The sequence below is a fragment of the Cydia fagiglandana genome, chromosome Z (genome assembly GCF_963556715.1).
Source record: "Cydia fagiglandana chromosome Z, ilCydFagi1.1, whole genome shotgun sequence".
NCBI classification, from domain to species: Eukaryota; Metazoa; Arthropoda; class Insecta; order Lepidoptera; family Tortricidae; genus Cydia; species Cydia fagiglandana.
In genome coordinates, this window is record NC_085959.1 from 17,266,439 (window position 1) to 17,290,403 (window position 23,965).

A 23,965-nucleotide genomic window follows, 5' to 3' on the forward strand; every position below is an offset into this window, starting at 1 on the left:
AGCGGTGGGCGGGGCGGGGTGCGCGCGCGCCGCGTCTCGCACGGGATCGCTCTATCCTTGTTATTATGTATTTTATTCTGTTTTAACTCTCACTCCAGACGAACGTCTCGCGTCCGATCCATACCGTATTATTACCGGTGCGGTGCAAAATCAAACCCAGTTATGTCAATATGATCATTAAAAAGTTGTTTAGCTATCAGCCGATCGATGTCGGTTTAGTGAACGAGTGATCTATTAGTATCATATTTATTAATACAATTAATTTTTGATACCTTTTAGCAATTATGTATATTATCAAATCATTGATTATGCTCCAGTTTTTTATTGTTACGTTTTTATTATACGTTACTGATGCAGTGCCCAACGTTAAGGTAAAGTACTTAATATTTCTTTTGTTCTTCTTTGTACCAATAATTTAATATCAATTCATGTACCTATGCAAATACAATTTCCAAGTACAATTTTATAAAAATGTATAAATAATCTATTTATGTCACATTTAATGTGGCTAAACTTTTTTTATTATTAGCGACTGAATCCCTTGGTAGAGTGTCCATTAAGTTAACAAGATACAAGTTGATAAGTTATCAGGTTTTGATAAAAACATAGGATGCAAAATAATTAACTATACTTAAACCGTCATTTACAAAAAGTCATTAAGATGATTAAGATCCAGTTCTACATAATATTTAGCTGGTTAATTGGTTGCGTTATGCTACTTGTTTTTATTTGATCGTAACCGGCACGGGACACGGCACCGATATCGGCGGCGGCAACTTGCATGTAGAGCTAGGAAAGAGCGCATCATATTCGCATGGCCCCCGTTATAATCTGGCGTTTCTTTATATTTTATAGGAGCTTTTTGCTTGTGAGTAATGTTATTCAACCGGCTCCGAGGTCGTGTCTGTGGAGATAGGTATCTTAACGGAACGGTAAATTAGATGTCCCCGTTTAACTAATATCAATAATATATGTACATTAGTTTATTGCGAAATAGAAAGCCGGTTTGCTGATGGTTGATATAAGTTTTTTTTTAATTACAATAACTACTCCATTAATTATACATATAAAGAATACGGTGAAGTAAGGCAAGAATGACAAAGAGCACGTTTTTTTTATTTATTATTTTCCATCTAAATGCTTGGCATTCTATTACTCTGCTCATTCTACTATATATACAAGTACTATCTGTCCCTTGTACAGCTCTAACTAATAAAAGGTTGCTTTTGCCTATAGTTTAGTAATCCGTTAAAAGCCCGTTAAAAAGGTAACTACATTCATAAAACATCGTATGCGATATGCATCTTTTTTGAACACCTACTCCTAAAAAGAAATGATAACAAGAGGGGATTATGTACATGAGACCAGTTAGTTCTCTTTGTTGTTATTTGTATCGGTTTGTATTGTTCTTTTTAACGATGCCGGAATGTTTTCGTACTTTCGGACAACTATCTATACAGTATAATAAAATAATTAGTATAGGCATAGACTTTCACAAAAATCAGTCTGATTAGTCATTATTTTATGGTCTTCATCAGCAGCCCCACTTCGCCAAGTGGTACCTAGGTAGTTTTCGAAATGACTAAAGTGACTAAACGTGTGCCTATAATATTTGAAGAGGCCTTCTCTAAATTTATACGTGTTGACAATGGGACCAACTGCGAAAGCTTTCAACATTTTTTTCAAATCGATCCAGTGGCCTATAATAAATCGTGGAAAATCATTATTCATGATTTTCCCTCGCTAAAAATACAAAGATCCGGAGAATTGAGAATTTCCCCTTTTTGAAGTTGGTTAAAATGTCTTACTCGTAATTGGGACGGTTATGCTAACCTTAGAGGATAATTACTCCGAGATGCTAACAGCTGAAAATATTTGAAATTAATAATCAACAGAGCCTTCACCAGTCGGTGTGGTGAAATAGTTATTTACGATACAAGCGCGGAAAAGAGGAAATTTCAAAACGAGTGGCGATAAATTAAAAAAACACGACCGAAGGGAGTGTTTTAAATTGACACGAGTTGCTAATTACGAGTACCTATTCGCACGTGTATCGTACCACGTTTTACACTACAATATCTGAGAGACCGACCTTTGCTCGGAAAACATATAAAACTTAAAAATGCGAGTTTTCCCAGTGATAAGACCTAGCTAAATCGATTTATCGCCCCCGAAAACCCCTATATAGCAAATTACATCGAAATTTTTAGAGCCTTTTCCGAAATCCCCGAAATATATAAATTAACAAGTATTGCTGGTTGAAAGGTATAAGACAATATGGCCCTTTAAATTTTTGACATAGTTACGCGCGGAAAGTGCTCTTTCCCGCACTAGTGCGGGATATTAATATAATCGTATTTTCTTCTTTCTTCTAATGCTAGTATGTCGTTTTAAAATGAGAGCGTAAGTTCGTTTGTATGGCGGCGGCTAAACGACCCTGACGCTGTAGCAGACCGTTTGATCTACGTGCTAATCGAATCTTTAAAAGATAACACTAAAATCACAGCGATACCCAGTAAGAAGCGTATAATCAAACCGTGGATATCTCCTGGTATACTGCGTTGTATACGAAACCGTAACAACTTACAAAAAAAAGTACGTAATAATCCTGATGATGAAATTATAAAAATTACATATAAACGTTATAGAAATTTTTGTAACAACCTCATAAAAAAATTAAAAAGAAAATTTGAAAGAGACCTTATTGCCAATTCAGTTCATAATAACAAGTTACTATGGAATAATATAAAAAAAATCACCTTTACAAATAAACCTAATAAAGTTCATACAGAACTGTTAAATATCCAACCGACTCCCTCTGATTCAGCTAATTTCATCAATAAATATTTTGCTAATATCGGAAAAGAGCTCGCCCAACAAATTGTCCCAAACTCTCACGACGACCAAAATTTGTTCTTAAATCACCTGCCGGTAAAACCTGGATCATTTGCACTGTTACCTGCCACACTGGATGAGGTTAATAACACATTATTCAATCTTAAGGGTAATAGCGCGCCTGGCTGGGATAATATATCAAATAGCTATTTAAAATATGTATCTAAAGAAATCGTCCCTATCATAACACACCTGGTAAATCTTAGTTTTAGCCAAGGAATATTCCCGAAATCCTTTAAACAGTCACTAATCACACCGGTATACAAGAATGGAAACAGGGATGATGTCAGCAATTACAGACCGATATCGGTGCTACCTGCAATTTCGAAGATTGTGGAAAAACTTCTGAATACCAGACTGCTAAGTTACTTAAATAAATTCAACATTCTATCGCCATCACAATTCGGATTCAGACACGGTCTGTCTACTGAAGATGCAATAACTGCCCTTACCTCGCTCGTAGTTGATAACCTTGATAACAACAATAAGTGCTTAGCAGTCTTCTTAGATTTGAAAAAGGCTTTCGACACCGTCTCTGCTTCTATTCTCCTTCAAAAACTTCAGAAAATAGGTATAAGGGGTACACCTCTCTCTTTATTTGAAAATTACCTCACTGACAGAAAGCAACGAGTAAAACTATCACAACACACCAGTCAGGACGAGCCTGTTTCTTACGGTGTCCCTCAGGGTAGTGTCTTGGGTCCAACATTATTCCTCGTTTATATCAATGATCTCTGTGACATTAGTATTCCTAACGCAAAACTCTTCTCCTATGCTGACGATACCGCAGTTGTTTTCTCCGCTAAATCGTGGGAAGAAGTTAAAGCCAGTGCTGAGTTAGGGATGGCACAGATTGCTAAATGGTTAAGAATAAACCTTCTGACACTTAACACCGGCAAAACGAAGTATATGTGCTTTAGTATTACAACTTCCTCGCAACCTTCACGAGATTTGGATCTCAGAATACACTCTGATCAATCCTGTATCGGCTCCGATTGTGGGTGCCCATCCATCGATAAAATTGCGCAAACTAAATATCTGGGAGTTTTGTTAGACGAGCACCTAAATTGGTACTCCCATATTGATCAGGTGGTTTCCAGAATTAGGAAACTTCTCTGGGTTTTTAAAACTCTGAGACACATTGTGCCAGAAAAATTAACCACGAAACAAAGAAAGTCACGTAACATCCTGAATGAAATATATACTGCGTTGGCTCAATCGATTTTAATATACTGCATACCTGTCTGGGGAGGTGCTGCTAAAAGCCGTTTCATAGAACTTGAACGTGCACAACGAGCACTTTTAAAAGTAATGTATTTAAAAAAAATTACATTCCCTACTGATCTACTATATGATATAAGTGGACTTCTATCGGTCAGGAAATTGTATATCCTTCACACTATCCTAAATAAACACAAAACTCTACCTTTCAACCCCAATTACAAAAAGAAAAGAATAATTGCTAACATAGCGTTACGTCCTAGAACTAGAACAAAATTTGCTAGCTCACAGTTCAACATACGATCGGCTCATCTTTATAATAAACTTAACAAACTTCTGGATTTCCACTCTAAATCGTACTACGAATGTAAAAAGCTCCTTCTAAACTGGTTAAAAAGTAAAACCTTTGATGAGACAGAGAATCTACTTCGTTGAAGCATTGAAGACACGCATAAACACACACACACACACACACACACCCGCGCGCGCACACGCACGCACACACACACGCACGCACACACACACACGCACACACACTCACACACACACACAGAATACTCCTGATACCTGTTCTGTTTCTGTTAGATTGTTAATCGATCACTATTAAAACTTTGTCTAATTAAGTATAATAACAAATTATAGATTATCTCAACTAGAGACCTACCTAAATTATCTAACCTATGGGAACTGTAAATTGTAAATTGTAAACTTTATCTTGTCAATAACTAGAATTATATAGCTTTATTATTATTAACCTCATGTTACCTAAGGAAGAGCGGAGGCTCCCAACACAAGCTATTTTTGCTTACAGGGAGGCTCCATCCCTTAGCTTATATTTATCGTGTAACTTACAAAAATAAAGAATTTTGTATTTTTTTTTTGTATTTTTTTGGCTAGGTTCTTGTGACTCTTTGATTCTAGTGCACTTTTCAGGCGCCAAAATTGTTAATTTGAACAAAGAATGTTCTCGCCTCTTACTTTAGATAGCTTGCAATCCCCGTAAATTATATCAATAAATATAAAAAAATTGTATTAAAATATGCAATGTCAAACAAAATCAGCATTAGCACGAACGTTCGCACACCGGCCAGTGTCGCGGGTGGAATCATAATGACGCTTTAAACAAAACAATCGAGCTTGTTTATAAGGAAAATGGGCGTAAGTAAAAGATTTGAAGTCGTCGCAAGTACGCGGGCTATTGTTCAAGGAATGGTGGATGAAAGACCTTTCTAATCGGCTCGCCTGTTTTATAATCGTAAAGCATAGCTTGAGCTTGTAAAACAAAAAAAGCTTTATGTTTTCCCTGTATGTTTATACGTGCATGGTTATCTCAGAAAGATTAGCATCGATTTGGATAGGTAATTAACGAATGTAATTTAAATAATGCATACAATCTACATTTACTAAGTATCACGTGAGACAGTTTGAAGTCACTTTAATCGACATGTCTAACAGATTAATCAAATGCAACAATAGACAATATTTTTTGCCACCTTAGACTTTGACTGTCGAATAATAAATGTACGCTAAGACTGCAGGCGGCATCAATGTCGTGCGCATAGGCAATACCTTCTACGCGAAATTAATTGAGTACGATTATTAATTCCCGTCGCATTCCCCGCCAGTGACAGCTAGGCGCATGCCCAATCTACGAAAGGGCAAATGCCTCTGAATGGTGAAGTGTAAATTTTGCATACACATATCATTGGGTAATGTGGCTATTAATTGTATTGATGAGCTCCATATATGTAAATTAAAGATTACAGTGCTGAAATTTATTGGTTTTATAGATGAATCGCGACCTGGCCGGGCTTCTCACGGGTTACACAAAATCTTAACAAATTACGCACCTAAACCTTCCCCAAGAATCACTTTATTAATATGTGAAAACCGCATGAAAATCCGTTCAGAAGTTTTTGAGTTTATCGTGAACATATATTTGTAAGAAAGGTATCAAACACAATTTAACTAAATCGGGCCCGTAAGGTTTTATGAATAAGGGGGTTCGTTTTTTGCCAATTTTATTATTTATAAAACACGCAACATACTTTTATAGTACATTATTGTCGAGGCTCGGAAGTAGCTACTTGCAGGCTGAGGATTCGTTTTAAACGGACGACCTTGGGAGTCCGTTTAATTGAATCCGAAGCCAGCAAGTAGCCTTCCAGCCGAGTCATATATAGTGCTTTTCTCAAAAATGGCGCAACAAATATAAATATCATAGAAATATTTTACAAAAGCAACGTTCTTGCATGTATATTTTGACAGAAAAAAGCCCTTGCCGCCTTTTTATTTTTTTAATAAAAAAATAGAAGTGTATTTTTCTGCCAAATATACGCCAATCTATTTGAGACATCTAAATAGTCGCGGTACTAATCATCTGTTTGGCTGTTTAATGGGCCTGTGCCTTCATTTGATATGGTCATATCAACTTTTAAAAAGTTTGGAACTCGACAAATAATGGAATTTGTATGCAACATTGCAGTCCCAAAATCGAGACTGCAATGTTTTTAACTTTTTAATTTTTGACTAACCATAAACTACGCGCTTCGCGACCTATTTTTTAGATGGCAAAGTTGACTTTGCCGTCCATTTTTGAGAAAAGTCCTTTTTATGGCTTTTTTTTTAACATGAAGTCGTTTGTGCAGAGTAACAACGAGCACTGTACCGGGCGCGCCGCGTCCTGCGACGCGAACGCTGGGCCGCGCCGTGCCGTGTGCGGGACGGACGGCCGCACGTACCAGACGCGCTGCCATCTCCTCAGAGCCCAGTGCTCGGGTGAACCCGTGGCGCTAGCCAGGAAGGGACCATGTGCTGGTAAGTTTACCATTAACGTGGCAAAATGCAAAGCTGTACAAAACTCGTTCTCTCAGACCTTGTTTGTCGGAAACCCTGATTCGACAGGCACCTTTATGTAAATCGCTTCCTATTTGAGGGTGGTATTCCAGCTGTCCAATTTCTTGGTGTAATGTTGCGTCTTACTTGCTCACTAAGCAATATGTGACACGCAAATACACATTAATAAAGAAATTGGACAGGTAGAATTGGTATTCCACCTGTCCAATTTCTTTGTCTAATAAAGTGCGTAAGGATGGTCTCTTACGCACTTTATTATCATACATTACATAAGCCTGTTTACTTGTAGTGACACTCACACACAGGGCCAAATAGAATCTTGTCTCAGGCTTTACCTACTATAAACTGGGCCCGAGACAACGCGAACCCTTTAAAGAAGCTATTTTAAATACAATTGCGACTTGTTCGGCCTGGCTGCCACACCACTGTGATCGTCACCAATTTTTGCTACGAATATGCGTCCCGATATTCGTAAGATAGTTAGTTCTTATTTCCTTTCATACATTATTATAGTAGCAGGATCTTTTACAAGATTACCTACAGTTTATCCTGAAGGCGGGATTCCACCAGTGTGCGGCACAGAGCGGCACAAGCATTTTTGTACTGAATATGCTTGTGCCACAGTGGTGGAATCCCGCCTTTAATGTAGCAGGTAATCTTCATACCCCATCTCCCATCTTAACATGTCTTGCACCCGAAACCCTTAAACTTTCCATGGAATGTTTGTTTGCATATACATACAATAAACATATATAACATAATAAAATGAAACAAATCACTCGTCTACTAATCCGTGCAAAAAAACATGTAAGTATATCTAGCAAAAGATCTAGTTGATGTATGGTCACACGCACAGTCGCACACACAGACCGTTGTCGTCACATGTGCACCGCATGACCGGCCTGTTGAAAAATAATGATCGATGAGCGTACAGGACTCCTTTGTTTATTGGCTCGCTCTAATCAAACACGTCTTTGTCTACATCTGTCCTTCCTATATCCAACTAGACATTTACGACACGGTATTATAGAACGATGGGTATACCTCCCGTACCTACACGTAACGACAGCGCAATTTATGTAGCGACTGCTTAAATCTTATAAAACGCAACGATATTCTTTATCTAGTGTCTCATGCACTTCTGGGCAAAGGCTACCCCTCTCTCCTCTTATTTTCCACTCAGCACTGTGGTTCTGTCTATGGTGTAACGGTATTTTCTCGCCATTTCGGAAAGAACCTGTTAATGTTTACCTCGCCCTGCTACCAAAAGCCAATACTAATCCTTATTCTTCGTCTCTCGTATCGAGGTTCCTCTAAAACTTAAACAGTGGATGCCCAGAAAGCAGCGGTGCTGACAGCCCTAATCGTCGCGTCCTTCAGATGGTTCCTCCAAGAAAGAATGCATGCGATCACCAGCGGCGCTTCTCGAAGCCTGCCTTGACTGTTATCTCTATCAATACTAGTCCTGAGCAGCGAGGAAGAGACATTTTAATTCAGAGAGTTTCCTTTCTAATAATAATTTATTGTTAGAGGGCCAATCATCCTGCCTGATTGCGTTGCGCTATGCCCTGAACGGGCAGGGCGGGCGCCGAGCCAACTTCGTGCCGCGATGCCGCGCAGACGGCACCTACGCCGCCGTGCAGTGCGCGGCCGCGGGCGCCGGCGCGGCCGCGGGCTGCTGGTGCGTCACGCCCGACGGCAAGCCGCTCCAGGACACCGCGGTCAGGAATGGGAGACCTGATTGCACCAAAACTGGTGAGTCTTCTGTTTACAGGGGTGTCGCGCTGTATCAAAATGCTTACCCGCATTCAGGTCGTACCTGTTTCAAATTTTCGGTTAACGCCGCTTAATGCGATGTTCCACGCGTGACCTGAGGGATATTTGACTCGGCAAAATGATAGGTGTGACATAGCTTCTAGTCATAAGGACCTATAAATTCTACACTGCTATTTATACTACATATTTACACATCTATCACTTTGTTGAGTCGAATAAACTGTCTGAATTCTAATCGTTTAAGAAATGTACGCTGTTGCGAAGAGCTTTAATACATGATAAATTTAATGTGTATTTGGTAATGGGATTGGGAGTGGTAATAGGCCAGCAGGTGAGTATTTTCTAGTATGGGTTTTAGCTTAAAAACATTGTTGGATCATAACATAAGTACACTAACCCGATGCATTACCTAATTAATAAAACTATTAACGCTTACGAACCTAACGGCGTGCTCTGTATGCTTTTGCTTAATTAAGCCTGTTGACAAACAAGGAGATTGCACAATGACTGGGAAAACTAAAACGTAACGCGTTACGATGGCCAGCGTAGCGATGCCTGGCTTTGTACTGCTTTGCTAACATGCACTAACTCGGGGTTAACCGGTTAAACCGTTAACCGAGCATCAAATTGCACAGGTAACCATGGTAACTCCAGGTTTAACCGGTTAACACCGGGTTACTGGGATGGAGCATGTGGCGCTAATTAATAAATTTGACTGTCGCATGAAGGTAACGTTGTACTGTGCTGAATAGTCTAAACTTTATACCGTAATTTTCATATAGGATCGAACACATTTAATCCTGTAGATAGTTCATATTATTTATTGCTCTACAATGGTTTTCCGACTAAACTGGAGATAAATCGTTACCTATAAATCGTGTTAAAACTAATTTTCGGATCCAGATTCACAACATCTGTTCTGAGTAACGTCGTAAGTTGTAAATAGCGTCTGAGTATGTTTGAAATAAGCCGTAAACAATGCTCCAGATGCTTTGCGTCGCATTTTCGAAACATACACCTGATGCTAGACTCGGCGTTGATTTATTTTATATAAATATTCCAGAACTAGATATTTAGACAAAGATCTTAACCGAGCAAATAACATTGTATTTACAAAAAGAAACTGCAAACTTTAGGAGTCACATGCAACGATTAACGCGCCGCATTTCTAACACGCTAACTTCGATGTCAATAGCTACAATTGCCATTATCGTTTCATATATGGAATGATCTAGAATGATATGTCAAAGATCAAGGCTAGTCTATTGTAATATCAAATGCAGGGACACTGCTCTGTTGAACTATGAAGCTATCCTTATATCTTCATAGTTGAACAGAGCAAAGGGCCCTTGCCCAGGGGCCACATGTAGGCGGAAGGTAGCAATCCCGGCTGCTGTTTACAGCAAAGGCATTATCGAATTAAACTACATTTGTAGGCATAGGGAAGTCATACAAGCGTAAATAAGTGCGTATGGTGTAACGATCCAAAGATCTGATTCACGTTTTATTGAGATAGATATTATGCTATTTGTATTGTAGGTATCTAGAATTCGTTGCTGCTACGCCAAAATGTAGTGATGACCTATAAATGCTTTTTCACAGAATATATTGGTGAATGTGTGGGATATAGGTAATCATCGTATCGACATACTTATTCATGTTTGATTGATCGATATCTGAGCTGCAAAAAAAATTTTTTTAAGTGTTAATCAAATTATTCATTCTTAATCATAGTGACAGGTTGACAACAGCGCTGCACTCACACGCGCATAAATTCTAAAATCACTATACTGTATATCTTAGAAAGTCATTGTCATGCATTGTGCGTATGATTTAATGCTGCGACATTCCATTCAGTGCTCGATCGGCTTGTTTGTTATTTTGGCTACAACTTATACTTGAATAAAAAATGGATAAAATATGATTTTAACTTAGGAACAATATGAGAAATACAATATGGGTATTTAGATCAAACAAGGTCATCTAACATAGGCCAGGTAACATATGACATGGCCCATAACCTTATGCCATAACCTTATGGGCCATGTCATATATTACCTGAAGAATATCTTATCTAATTATTTAATCTCTATTGTAAAAAGAATAAATCGTATCGTACTCGGTAGACTTACCATACTGTACCTTAAGGCAATACGGGACAGATTAAAAAAATTGGGAATAATTTTAGTAAAGGCGTTTATACATCACTGTTGGTTTTCGGTTACAAGAGAAATTAAGCTGCACTATCCTTAACTGGGGACAGAAATGATAAAATTTGATTTTCTGTGTCTGTGTGATCCTTAGAAAATCGGATGTTAGTGTTCGGGTGTTCGGCCGAAGACATCCATTGTTAGAATGTAGATCGGTAGAGATGCAGACAAAGGGTCTACCTACGCAGGGCGACGCCCGACGATCCCGGACACTTCTAATCGCCAGCTTCCTTACGCGGCTTTAGCCCGCATATTCACCTCTTAACATGGTTATTGACTCGAACGTGATTTAAGGTCAGGTGGGGCCCGTGCCTCCACGTTACAAGTACCACCAGCTTGTACATAAATGTGTACAAGCTGGTGGTACTTGTAACGTGATGTACAGTTGGTTATGTAGGTGCTGGTAGAAGATTTTCAATTATTGATAGGAAAATTTACGTAATGCGGCAAGTGCATCCAAATCTTACCCTCTGCTAGAACAAGTAATTGTGTAGTGGGTCTCAATTGATTACATAAGTTATGTATTATACCGTCTTCCTAGCTTTGTCGCGGCCTTTTTGCCACTGCTCATGCAGACCGCTGTGGCAACAGGTCCCATGAATTGACATAGGCACTAGGTTTTACGAAAGCGACTGCCATGTGACGTTCCTACCCGGAGGGGAAACTAGGCTTTAATTGGGCTTAATTCGGTGTCCTCACGATGTTTCCCTTCTGTGAAAAGCGACTATATGTATCATCTATAAGTTTCGCCAAACTCATCGGTGCATACGAGCACGAGCTTGAACCGACTACTACTTAACTACTAAGTGCCACTTGCACCATCCTACTAACCCAGAGTTAACCGGTTAAACCTGGAGTTACCATGGTTGCCAGTATATTTGGCTAATTACAATGAAAGTGCAAATTTCAAATGTATAATTATGCTTCTTGCGAATTACATCTTTAATGAATTCTTAAAATACATATGGCATACATGTAGGGTATATGTTTATTTACATTTAATGGGATGGACAAAAATTGACATAATATAAACACACGCCGTGTATTAGAAATGTATAAGATGTTGAATTGGAGGAAGAACTCTTAAGTGATATTCGGACACCTTATAAAATCTTACTATAAAAGGTACGTATAAGCATCTCTACTATAATTAATAAAAGTTATTCTTTGCGTAAATTATGTCTAGATCGGATCAATCAGATCTAATCATAATTTTATATAGCGTTCAGTTACCGTCCGTGTTGCATTTTGTATTATTTCGAACAGTAGAGGTATATGTTTTTTTTTTTATAAAACCATGCTAACTGAGACATTATTTCAGAAGCCGGCGTTGCTCGAAGGAGACATTCCTTTTACTAGATTAATAACGGCCGAAGTCATGGCTGTAAACTATAATGTATAAACTATTATATGTAGTAAAAAAAGTAAAGAGAAACAAGGGCTACTAAGGGTCCACTATACCACAAAAAAAATCAGATAAAAACAAACTTGCATGCAAACTTGAGACAGCTTACTAATAAATTTCTTGGTTTGGTGAGTGACTAATTTTACTGTGAAACTGGGGAATTAAAAAAAAATAAACTGAGTTTAAAAATAAAATCACTCTACCTGACTTGCCTTTAATCCAGGACCTGACTCATCCGATTGGATTTCAATCTTGTTCCGTGTCTAATACTAAGATTACTAAGTTTGTAGATACATATTATAATAAGGAACAAAGTTATATGTATACGAGGAACACTCTTTAGTTCGTTACAACTCAACTCTAAATGGAAATAAAAAGTGAGTTGTTATCTGTCTGTATTATTGAAGAAACGGCAGACGTTTCTTGAATAATTGTAATGAAATAGTTTTAGGTCGGTTTTCTTTGATAATGCCGATACTCAAGACATACTTTACTAATTATCATCACATTGAATTATTAAAACTATCTGTTATCAGAGAAACTAAAACAAACTAAGAAATATATAAACTCGCCACAACTCGAACAAATCTGTCTAAATTCTGCATTCCTCGTTTTCGTAATGATTGTCACTGTGATGTCTGTAGCATCAGCCATATAATGACCTGAAATCTAATTTGCGTTACCTTAAATTCCAATTAAGATCAAAGCATGTGAATTTTCATTAAGCCACTGGAATGCAATAAAACAGTTTTTGCAGGTCTGCTGCAAAGCGAATTGTTTCTTGATTTACTGACTCATAAAACGGCTCTTAGATTACACTGGTCGTTGCGGAACACTATACTCGTAGATGGCTGATTAATGCTGTCTGTCGCCCAAGAAAGGCGAGCTTAAAGGTTTACAGCAAATGGCTTGCCTGAGTGGCCTGACATCTGTCAATGCTGCCTCGAATGAGAATAGTTTCCACTGACCACAGAACAGTTTAAGAGGGCTATTACATTTGGTCTGTTCCTCCATACTAAATGTATTTAAACGTACTTATCAAATCGGCACGGCGAAATTTAAATAACTCATAAGAGCAACAACAAGTTTAGTAATACTATGTAAGAATGAAATACTTATACTTAAATGCACCATCTCACAAACCCGGGGTTAATCGGTTAAACCGTTAACCCAGTGTCAAATTGTAACCATGGTAACTCTAAGTTACTCCCGTAAGTATACTCCCGGTTAATCCCGTGTTAGCGAATGTTGCAAGTGGCCCGTCAGTCAGACAGTAATTCAAGCTAGATTAATAAAATATCTAGGTTTATAACTTGATGCACTTTAAAGTCCGTCGAAAGGGCTCTTAATGGCAGTTAAAGCCAGGCGCCCATTACTCACTGGAGCCTGCACAAGCAAGCAATTAAACATTTATTGCCACTTGTGTTGACCCCGTTGCAAGGAATACGCCGCTCTTTACTCTCCACGTTTTGTCATCCCGTAATCACAATCTGGAGAACGTCTCCACTGTTTAGCGCACTACTTGTAGCTACGTGTAGAAATGAAATGGGTAGGATTACTAGAAATCGTAGCGAATCTATAACTCTACCACCCTTGAAAAGTATTTAAATATGTAATAATTTAAAGATTTTCGTTATTTCATTAAGTTTTCTATTAAATTATTTATCTCATTTAAATCTACATATTGTGAGTATCTTGTACACCCACAATATCTATAACGAAATACACAATTTGTATACTTAAGTATATTATAATTTATTTTAAAGGATATTTATTTTAGACAGGTTGACAGAGCTTAGTCAAGTGCTATAAATAAACAACAATAATATAGTAGATGCACCTTTTCGTTAATGTTAATGATATCGGTATCGGACACCAAACTAATGAGGATCTTTAAACCCCTTTGTACCTAATCACCCGGTTGTCCGAACGACCGCCGCCGCCGGCCCGGCGGGGTCAGTGGAAGGTAACGTAAACATTCATATTAAGAATGCGAAGCTTTTTAGCTCGGGCGGGTATTGACTTTAAAATCCTAATTCCCCAGCATACCTAGGGGATACATATACCGTCATGTGTCTGAAAGATCACGGAGAAATAACCATCATAACTTTTCGTCAGTCAAACAGGACACAAGGCTCAAAACGCCTGATGTTGAAGTTTAAAATGATAAAGGAAAATTCGTGATTATTCGTTAAAAATAGCAGAACTTCATGATTATATTAGTTAACCTAGTAGGTATTTATATATTTGTAGCAATAAAAAAGTTCTTAATTTTCGCAAATCTAAATATTACAATATATAGCGTGCTCCATTGTAGAGTTAAACCGTAAATCTGAGCGTCGGTTTATTCAAATTTACCTCGGAAAGTATAACTGATTGGTCCGTCCATTAATATTACCCAGCATTATAATGTGAACTATAAACCAGCGAGCCAACAACACTTGTAAGTTGGGTTCTTAGAAACAGCGGTCGCCGCAGACAGCTTGACGCCGAAATACAATGGAGTCAAGTTTTTTTCCTCTTTTTTTGGGTGAGGACTCTTCATAGTCCCAAGACGTTGGGAAAAAAGCCGCACTAATATCTTTTTAAATGAATGCTTTGTCGATGCCGGGTCCGTAAGTTGCTGGATAACCTGCCCGGCTGCCGTTCTATGCGTTCTATTAGGTTTATCTTACTAATATTCAATTATAAAAACATTACTTAATTCCTGTTTAGTTAAACTGCAGTTTAATTGCGAAATGTTCTCATCGACGAGGGCAATCCGGTTCGTTTATCACAGCCAGGTATGCCGATATATCTAATTACCCGCTGTATAATATATAAAACGAATGTGTTTAATGAAAATCAATTATTTTAATAAGTACCCAAAAGATATGTAGGTACATAAATAATTATGTGTGTGTTTAACAAATATTTACTTTCCAAATTTAAACTCTGGTATTTGAAAATAATACCTTCAATTTGCGTAGTGCTGCACTGCGAAATCAGAAAACCATTTGGGCCAGGCGCCAACAAGTCTGCCCGGTCGTTAACGAAACCCGATTTCGGTATTTTTTGTATCCCTTTTTGTTGTCCTATTTTATCGACCATTGGGTTTGCCTTAGTGATGGGACACATCTGTTAAGTTTACTTTTACTTTACTTTTTGATTGCATTTCAAATACAAAGAAACATGATTAAAGAGATTTGGAACGATGCTTATAACATATCGTTGTTTATTTATTTATTTTATTATGTGGCCGATGATCCAGCTAAGACCCGCCACAAATTCGCTAGTAAGGACCTTGGTTCCTATGAATTATATTACTTAAACGTAAAAAACTAGATATTTAATTAAAATTAGGGAACAGAACCCTGTTCCCTGAAGTTAGAAACACCACTATACAAAATTCCAATATGTCATATTTTCACGAAAGATATATATAGAGAGAAAGAGAAGTCAATTCACAGAAGTGACAGCCGTTTTTAAATTAAAAGTAAAATAAATTCAAATATTTGGATTCCTTTTTGAGATAAGTACCTATAGTGGATCATACAGATAAACAGGCACGAACGTTAAGCTTACAACACTTAACATTAACACCCTTCAGAAAAATACATAGAATTCAATCTCCCACTTCTCCCGCTTCAAATGATTGTCCCTATGACAGTTAATTTTACATGGAGTAACAGTCACGTAAAACTTTTTGGACATTAAGTAATATATTTAGAAATGTACCATTTAAGTATTAAAAATAAGGTAAAGACATATTGCTTCAATGATTTGTTTTATTAAGCTTAACCAAAAGAAGAGGTACCATCATTCGCCGTGAGAGGTATAAGTATCGGTATCGACCAACTTAGCCCAGCACTACGATCACTGCTAGCGTGTGGACCGGTTGGGCAGACGGCCTCTCGACTCCCGTAGCTATATCTATACCTACCTCCTATGTGCCGCTACAGGAGCATCCATGCCGCCTATACCTCGATACACGATCCCCTTAATAGTACGGTTGCCTTAATTCAACTTAACTGTATTTCTCTACCTGCCTACTACAAATTCCAAGTTATTTATTTACACAACAGTAGATCTTAAATATTTACCACTAATTAATTACATATAATAACCCCATCAGTTATACTTCGCCATATGGCATAATACCTACAGTAGATATGTAGGTACGAGTATGTAGGTAGCGTGCATTTACAAACTGTATTTAATAATTAGTTACACTTATCATATATGTAACTTCCATAAATTTATCAACTACATATTTATTTGGATTATAAAATATGCATTTTGTTATCGCTCGCGTGATTCTGGTAAATCGTGAGATGTCGCAACATTCTTATTTTTAATTTAGTTTTTATAATTTGGGGCGTTTATAATTGTAAGGCCGATCGAGATTGTGACCAATTTGTGATGTCGCTGTCTAGTACAACGTTTATTTCAAATCAGTAATAATTAATCTTTAAAAAAATAAGTAAAACCGACTTAAAAGTCATCATCAGCAGTTCCACTTTATCAAAAGGCACTTTTTAATTGTAAATACTTTATTGATGAGAATACAAAAATCGCTGGATGTATGTTTATAAGATTTGAGAAGTTCGCTCAATCCCACATCATCAGACTAAACCTTGATAAAATGTGAATGAATGTGATAAACCTGACACATAAGTAACAACGGACGGTACCTTGCGTCATGCGTCAATGTTTACTTGTTGGACCAGCATTTTACGGTGAATAGGGTAGGTATTATACTGTATTTAAAATAAATTATTTTACACCATGCATGAAATAAAGCACCGCATAATTATATGAAAAACACAGATAGGAGTTATTTTAAACACAAGTTCTATTTAATAAATCGGATAGAAATATAAAAAGCAGATGAGTTGACCGTGACGTCACGATGTAATGTTTCATATAAATTCCATATTAGCAAATCGTTTTGACAGTTCTAAAAAAGTAACTGATTTGACTAGTAGGAAAATACCCTATGGTGAATGTAGAGAAAAAGACCCTGATACCGGACAGCCAAGTCCGCCGTACAGTCGCCATCAGATATATTGGAGCGGCCAAGGCGCTCACAAATATCTGAACACGCCTCTATTGTCAGGGCGGTAGAGTGCGTACGTTCAGATATTGTGAACACATTGGCCGCTCCGATATATCTGATGGCGACTGTACGAAAGCATTTTTGCCCGCGCTGAAACAGAGACTTGAGAGTTGCTCTCGCTTTGCGCACGCTTGGTCCATAATTATGATAGCATTTCATACATTGGCTGCAAGTGCAAATGCGAATGTACTATCTGGTGATTACTGTCCAATATTTTCCGAAGTTGTACCTAAGTCAATACGTATTTATGCATACCTACCTTCAAAAACATGATATTCGTTCACAGTAAAAAAAAACTAAATTAAGAAGACGTTATGCATTTAAAATGTTAAATCGATACGCAAAGATCGTAAATTGATCCTGACTAACCGCAGGCCGTTTTGTTCCAGGTAAATCGCACACCAGACGTCGGTCATCGGTCCGAGGCCAGCGGAATAAAAGAAGTGAGTTCTAGATGAAGGTCTCATTTCAGATGCATGCGAATAAGTCGACCGTGAATGGACATAATTGAACTATAGACAATTTTGACTCATGATATCAGCAACAAAAAGTGCGTCGTCTTTAATACTTATTAATAATATTGTAGATACTAAGTAGACTTGTTAAACTATTTCGCCGTATTGTCGGGGTATGTTTGAAACACCTAGGGCGGGGCTAATTGGAGCTTGAGGTCCGAATATGTAATCCATGTAATCATTTTACAATAAAGCTATATAAGGATATATAAAAGTCCCTTATAATTACGCGGACGGTAGGCTTGTTTGCTACCAAATTTGGACTCCACGAATTTGTACAATCATCAGCAATAGTATCTTACACAACTAGGGCCGCAAAAATATGTGACACGTTCTTATTTGGAGCGCAATAAGAGCGCGTCATATATTTTTGCGGCCCTAGTTGTGTAAGATACTATTGCTGATGACTGTACATAGGTGATACTTGTTTTTTTATGAACATAGGAATTAAAAACATAACAACCTATGTTAATAAAGGAACCGATACCTACGATACCCTAATCAGATGCATACTAAAAGCGGGACAAAATTATCGTTTTCGATAAAATATAGTGACAACTTGTAACTTTTGAAAAATATAATTGACTCGTACTTTGTACTGCAGCGGTTTTGAAGATTATCTCTCTCAATTTAACAGGTTGTTCCCGATCAGACCGGGTGTTATTCAACGCGAATCTAATAAAGATATTCAGCGTAGAGTATGAGCGCGCTCGGTCGGGCTCGGGCTCGATGGAGCCACGCTCCGTGGCCGACTGGAAGTTCGGGGAGCTCGACCGCGACAGGAGCGGGGCCTTGCAGAAGCCCGAGTACAGAGGCCTGAGGAGGCTCATTAAAAAAGTAAGTTTTCTAATGTTATAAACTGTCCAAGGAGTCGGCCACCCCGGTACCTTGAAGTGGCGCATAGTCTGAAATTCTGGCTTAAATGCGAATTAGATAGATACGTCACAGCTTGTACGATGCGTCTTATGGTATTCTTGTGTGCTGGGACTTCCACAATTTGATAGTTTTTTTACGCAACATTAGTACTAGTATTAAGATTACGAAATCTTCTTCCTGAGTTTTGGATAACTAATTAACTTGAAGCCTTGCGTAAAATCTACACATTTCTTTAGAAATTATGAATGCTGTTTCGAATGGTTCCTAAGGGTTGCTAACTCGATACGAGTCCTGTTAACCCTTAGTTTGACAAACTCCCCCAACGAGAATGTTTATTTGAAATGTATGAATTGACAGAATTTGAAGGGTTAAAACTATACGATTTAAGTAGTCGACATAAGTAATGGTTTAATTATTAGGCCTTGGTCTCTGTTTGACGCCGTCCAGAAAGCGTACAGTCAAGTGTAAAAATATGGGTGTAGTCATCATACTCAAAAATATGTCCCATAGCTCTTATGTCAGCGAATTAAGAACTATGGGACATGTTTTTGAGTATGTTGTATGCACCCATATTTTTACACTTGTCTGTACAGTACCACAGTATGCACAGTATGTGAGAAGACAGTAATATCTCTGTAGAACATGATACTATACGCAGCGTAACAACTGGTGACCAAGGTGTAAGTGTAGGCCCTGAGTCCGACACTGATGTCCAGCGTCCAGCGCAGAGCTCGCCGGTCGGGCAGCGTCAAAGTAATCTGAGCGACTTGCACTGACACTGCTTGAATTTTTTTAACATGAATAGTTCCTCTGTATGCCTCGCTTGAGCGTCCACTCTGTTTGTAGTATTAGTACACTAAGGCCCACTTGCACCATTCCACTAACCCAGGGCTAAACCATTAACCTAGTGTTAAATTGTATGGGTAACCATGTCAACTCCAGGTTCAACCGGTTAACCCTGGATTAGTAGAATGGTGCAAGTGGGCCTAATCGAATTGTGTATAGTTGGTGAAGCCGAAGCGCTGCGCGCGCGCCTGGGCCCGCGGCTGCGACGGCGACGGGGACGGCGAGATCGCGGCCGCGGAGTGGGCCGCCTGCCTGCTCGACAACCCGGAGCCGCCCACACCGGATTGTGAGTGCCTTTAGGTTTTCGCACCACGTCCCAAAACACGCACTGGGTTAACCGAAACATATTTAAATATAGTCTGTCATACAACTTTATCAGTAGAAAAAGGCGCGAAATTTAATTTTTCTATAGGTGGATGGTTGTCTGATATATCATCGGAGCGGTCGAGGTGCTCAAAAATATCTGCACACGCTCTCCAGCGCCTTAACAATAGAGGCGTTATCAGATATCTGTGAGCACCTGGGCCGCTCCGATATATCTGAAGGCGAATGTACCTTATGGTTTTTGTTGCTCAATGCTTTATTTTACTATATACATTTTATAAACTGAGTACTTGCTTTACTGCTTCGTGATGCGGAGTCAGTCCGTGGAAGCATCTGATCTAATACCAATCCAATTATCTCTTTAATTGTGTAAATAAACTAACATCCATCACTTATAATCACTGAACCCATGCCTTCATAATCATGCATTACTGGTGGGAATTCCTAGAAATATTTTAATCAAGTCTCCTGATGACGTCACCTTGCTCCCGGCCTTACCCAGCTGTCAAACGTATGAGTAATCCCTCTAATGGGGCGTGGTGGGAAAACCTTATCAATGTTATTATTATAACCGTGAACGTATTTGTGTGGACTGAGATTTCAATTGACATTAACACACAGAGTAGGTGCATGCTTGTTAACACATGCCTAGCTTCAAACGTCCTTTTGGTATTACACTTAATTGTTTTGAGTTATTAGAGTTATTACATATCTATGCTTGGCGCATAAAGCGAAGTGGCGCATAAAGTAAATTACAGGGTGGCCAAAAAATAAGTGCATCCCCGTTGCCAGGGAGGTTTTGGGATTATACTGAGGATATTTACTATGGGACCAAACCCCGAAAACGCGAAAAAAAAATTACCCTCTCATAGAAAATGGACCAGCTAAAATGTATAGCCAAATATTTTTCGCGAGTTCGGGGTTGGTCCCATAGTAAAAGTTGCTGAGTATAATCCCAAAACCTCCCTGGCAACGGGAGTGCACTTTTTAGCATTTTTTAGCCACCCTGTATATAAGATATAAGTAAATGATTTGTTTTTATGTTTAATTGCGGCAATGCAAATTATTGTGCAAACATAATAATAATATATAGTTTCTCTCCGTTTCTTCATGTTGTTGAACGCAGACGAGGATAACGGACCGGAACCGGAACTCGACTATGGGGAGGAGGAGCCACCGCCGGACCCGAGCGCAGGTGACCAACCATGAACCACTTACAGCAGTGGCGGGGCGTCCCAACTCGATTACTACCTTGAGTACCTACACTAAGCTACGCTGCCAAGAAGCCGCTTCCATATTAGAATCCACGTTAGGCTCTCATTTTAATTTTAACACATTCAGCGCCAAGAGCCTGACTGTCAGGTTCACTGTTCGTAGCGACTACGCGCTCCATATGGCAAAGACCCGTAGCACAGTAGCACTGAATGTGTTAAGGGTCACCCCACACTAGCGTTCTCTGAGAGTCGGCGTCTAGCCAACTCTATAGCTGCTGCTCGACGTAACATCGGCGCAACTGCGGAGCAATGCCATTTTCCATAGCACTGACTAGATGCCGACGCTCAAAAGACGCTAGTCTGGAGTGGCTCTAATACCTCATGCTTAAATTACATGAAGCTTGGCATGAACGTTTACATAACATAATTATATCTATCTGGTACTAGTTCTTGTTGCTAATTTTTTTTTATCTTGTATGTAAAAATTGTACTTGCTCTAATTTATTTGTATTTAGCAACGAAAACGTACCTATCATAGATACATTTGACTTAAATGTTCTTGTCAAACTTCATGTTATTTCACAACATCGTTCTAAAATGAAAACGTACTTCGATTGTATGGCGACGGCTAGATTCGTGTGACTTAAATATCAGCTGCACCGCTGCTCAAAATAATCGCACCGCTTACGCTGCATGCACCTAATGACAAAACGCGTATATACTGCGTCAAGTTTCAGTGTGACCGGTCCTTAACCTGGCTGACAATACAGTACCTTCATTCTACTGAAAGAAAAAAGCCTCCATATCGTCCAATGTAAAAGTGCGACGCCCTACCACTGCTTTAGACATGAGACAGCTGTACAAATATTAAGACTCAATTGAAAATATTTGGAAATAAATATTTACAGAAAAGTCAATCACATTGTATGTACCTAAGTATGTATGTATAAAACACTTTATAAACAAGACAAGCATTTTATAAACTGAGTACATATAACTATCTGAGCACAAATTGTATTTATTATTCAGTCAAAAACTTTTAAATCTTATCGTATTACAATGTAGACCTAACAATCTGCATGATGCCTAAAAATGGTGTTCAGAACCCCGTTTCCGAAAGCCTAAAGGATGCGGACGTCTCTTTCAAATAAGAGGAGTTAAAAAGAGACTAGCTTGTATTTATTAGTTACACGCTCCGTGAAACGGGCTTGAAGTCATACTGTCGTGTCGCGCTTTGTCGGTGATTGTGTTGGAAATTGATCAATAAAATGTGTCGAAAAAATCTTTAAAACGCCGTAAATAAAATGCGCACGGGATCCGAAGGAATGCTAAATGAGTCATAATTTTTAGTCAATTTGTGTAAGAATGTCCCTATATTTATTAATTTTTCAGTGTTGCCGGGCAACATCAGGCACTCATTTGCGCCCGACGGCTCCGAGTCGGAGGCCCACCGAGAAGATGAGGCCAACGACTGCCTCACGGACCGACAGGCCGTCCTGGACGAACAGGTAAGCTGGACAAAACAAGCCATGAATCTAGTATATAACTAGATCAGCCGGCCTAGCCAATGGCTATCGCTTCGACAACGAAAAGCTTTATGTCTCCCTATCACTCTTCCATATTAGTGCGACAGTGACAGTTGCGTTTCGGTCGCTACGGAGCGTAAGCGATTTGCAATTGGCATCTTGGATACGCGGCCAGGCATGAGGGGTGGGGGGAAATGACCGAACGGGATAGTCTTATTATTTATCTTTCAGTAGGAGTAGTATGTATTGTCCCTCGCGGAGGCACCCTTATACCACTTCTACAGGATCCTACCATCTATGAAACAAGCTGAGTGGCATTCATCAGCCCGTCGATTGTGATTGGTGCAACTGGCCACAAATGTATTCCCATATATTTTTTGCGACGAGCTCCAGAACAGATAACATAATGTAAATGCTTAATACCCTTCTAAAACTTCTCCTTCCTGTATGCTACGTCTAGTGTTGTCACAGCTTTTTCCCACGGCTTCTGGGATACCGTAAATATAATATTCATTATTTTTTATCAAGAAAGGGGCCTTCATCGAGGCACCTTCCACCCCCCTCGCTTCGCCTTTCTAGGCGCCTTACAGGCACATTTTTTTGAAGTGATTATCATATTAGCACCTCGAAATACGAGTACTCGCTAGGGCTACAAGAACTTGTTAGAGCACGATATCACAGCTGTTCACGCGCGCTTATAATTATCAGGCCTAATATGGCTCACCATTACTCTTATTATAATGTGGTCACAGACCATTTAGCCACTAAAAATAGCATATACATAAAACGATTCGTGCTAGCCACACTGCGCTAATAATAACTAGCTGATTTCAATTGTGGGGTGATCGTGAACCTACGTTTAAGAGGAAAGTGGATGACCGTGCGCAACCGCCTTTTCCTCTCGGGATAACATTATACTCGTAGTGAGTATTTTTGCGCTAGCCACGCTATGCCCCTTCGTTTGATTGTTTTTTGATTTTTATGTTTGTAGTTTTTGAATGTAGGTATTGTATGTTCTTTCTAAAATCAAAAATCGAAAAATTCAACCGAAGAGGCGTAGCCATGGTTAATATACATCAAATTGTGTAAAAATATTTGATATTACGTCAGTATCCAGAGTGAAAAAATGGAGACTCGTTAGTATCGAATAGCAGTCCTCCACTATCCTCTCCTTCAGCATCACAATGTCCAGTTGTCGTTGGT

The 23,965-nt window shown here is 38.8% G+C and overlaps 1 protein-coding gene across 1 annotated transcript in view; it reads left to right on the forward strand.

The window, feature by feature from the left end:
• LOC134679323 (SPARC-related modular calcium-binding protein 1) overlaps nucleotides 1-23,965 on the forward strand; it is a 30,341-nt gene continuing 6,376 nt past the window's right edge. Inside the window, exons 1-8 of the mRNA XM_063538228.1 lie at nucleotides 1-371; nucleotides 6,765-6,933; nucleotides 8,503-8,727; nucleotides 17,851-17,904; nucleotides 18,614-18,813; nucleotides 19,858-19,984; nucleotides 21,149-21,217; nucleotides 22,629-22,744. Of these exons, the coding sequence (XP_063394298.1) occupies nucleotides 285-371; nucleotides 6,765-6,933; nucleotides 8,503-8,727; nucleotides 17,851-17,904; nucleotides 18,614-18,813; nucleotides 19,858-19,984; nucleotides 21,149-21,217; nucleotides 22,629-22,744 (1,047 nt within the window). The 5' untranslated portion in view covers nucleotides 1-284. The remainder of the gene's footprint in view (nucleotides 372-6,764; nucleotides 6,934-8,502; nucleotides 8,728-17,850; nucleotides 17,905-18,613; nucleotides 18,814-19,857; nucleotides 19,985-21,148; nucleotides 21,218-22,628; nucleotides 22,745-23,965) is intronic.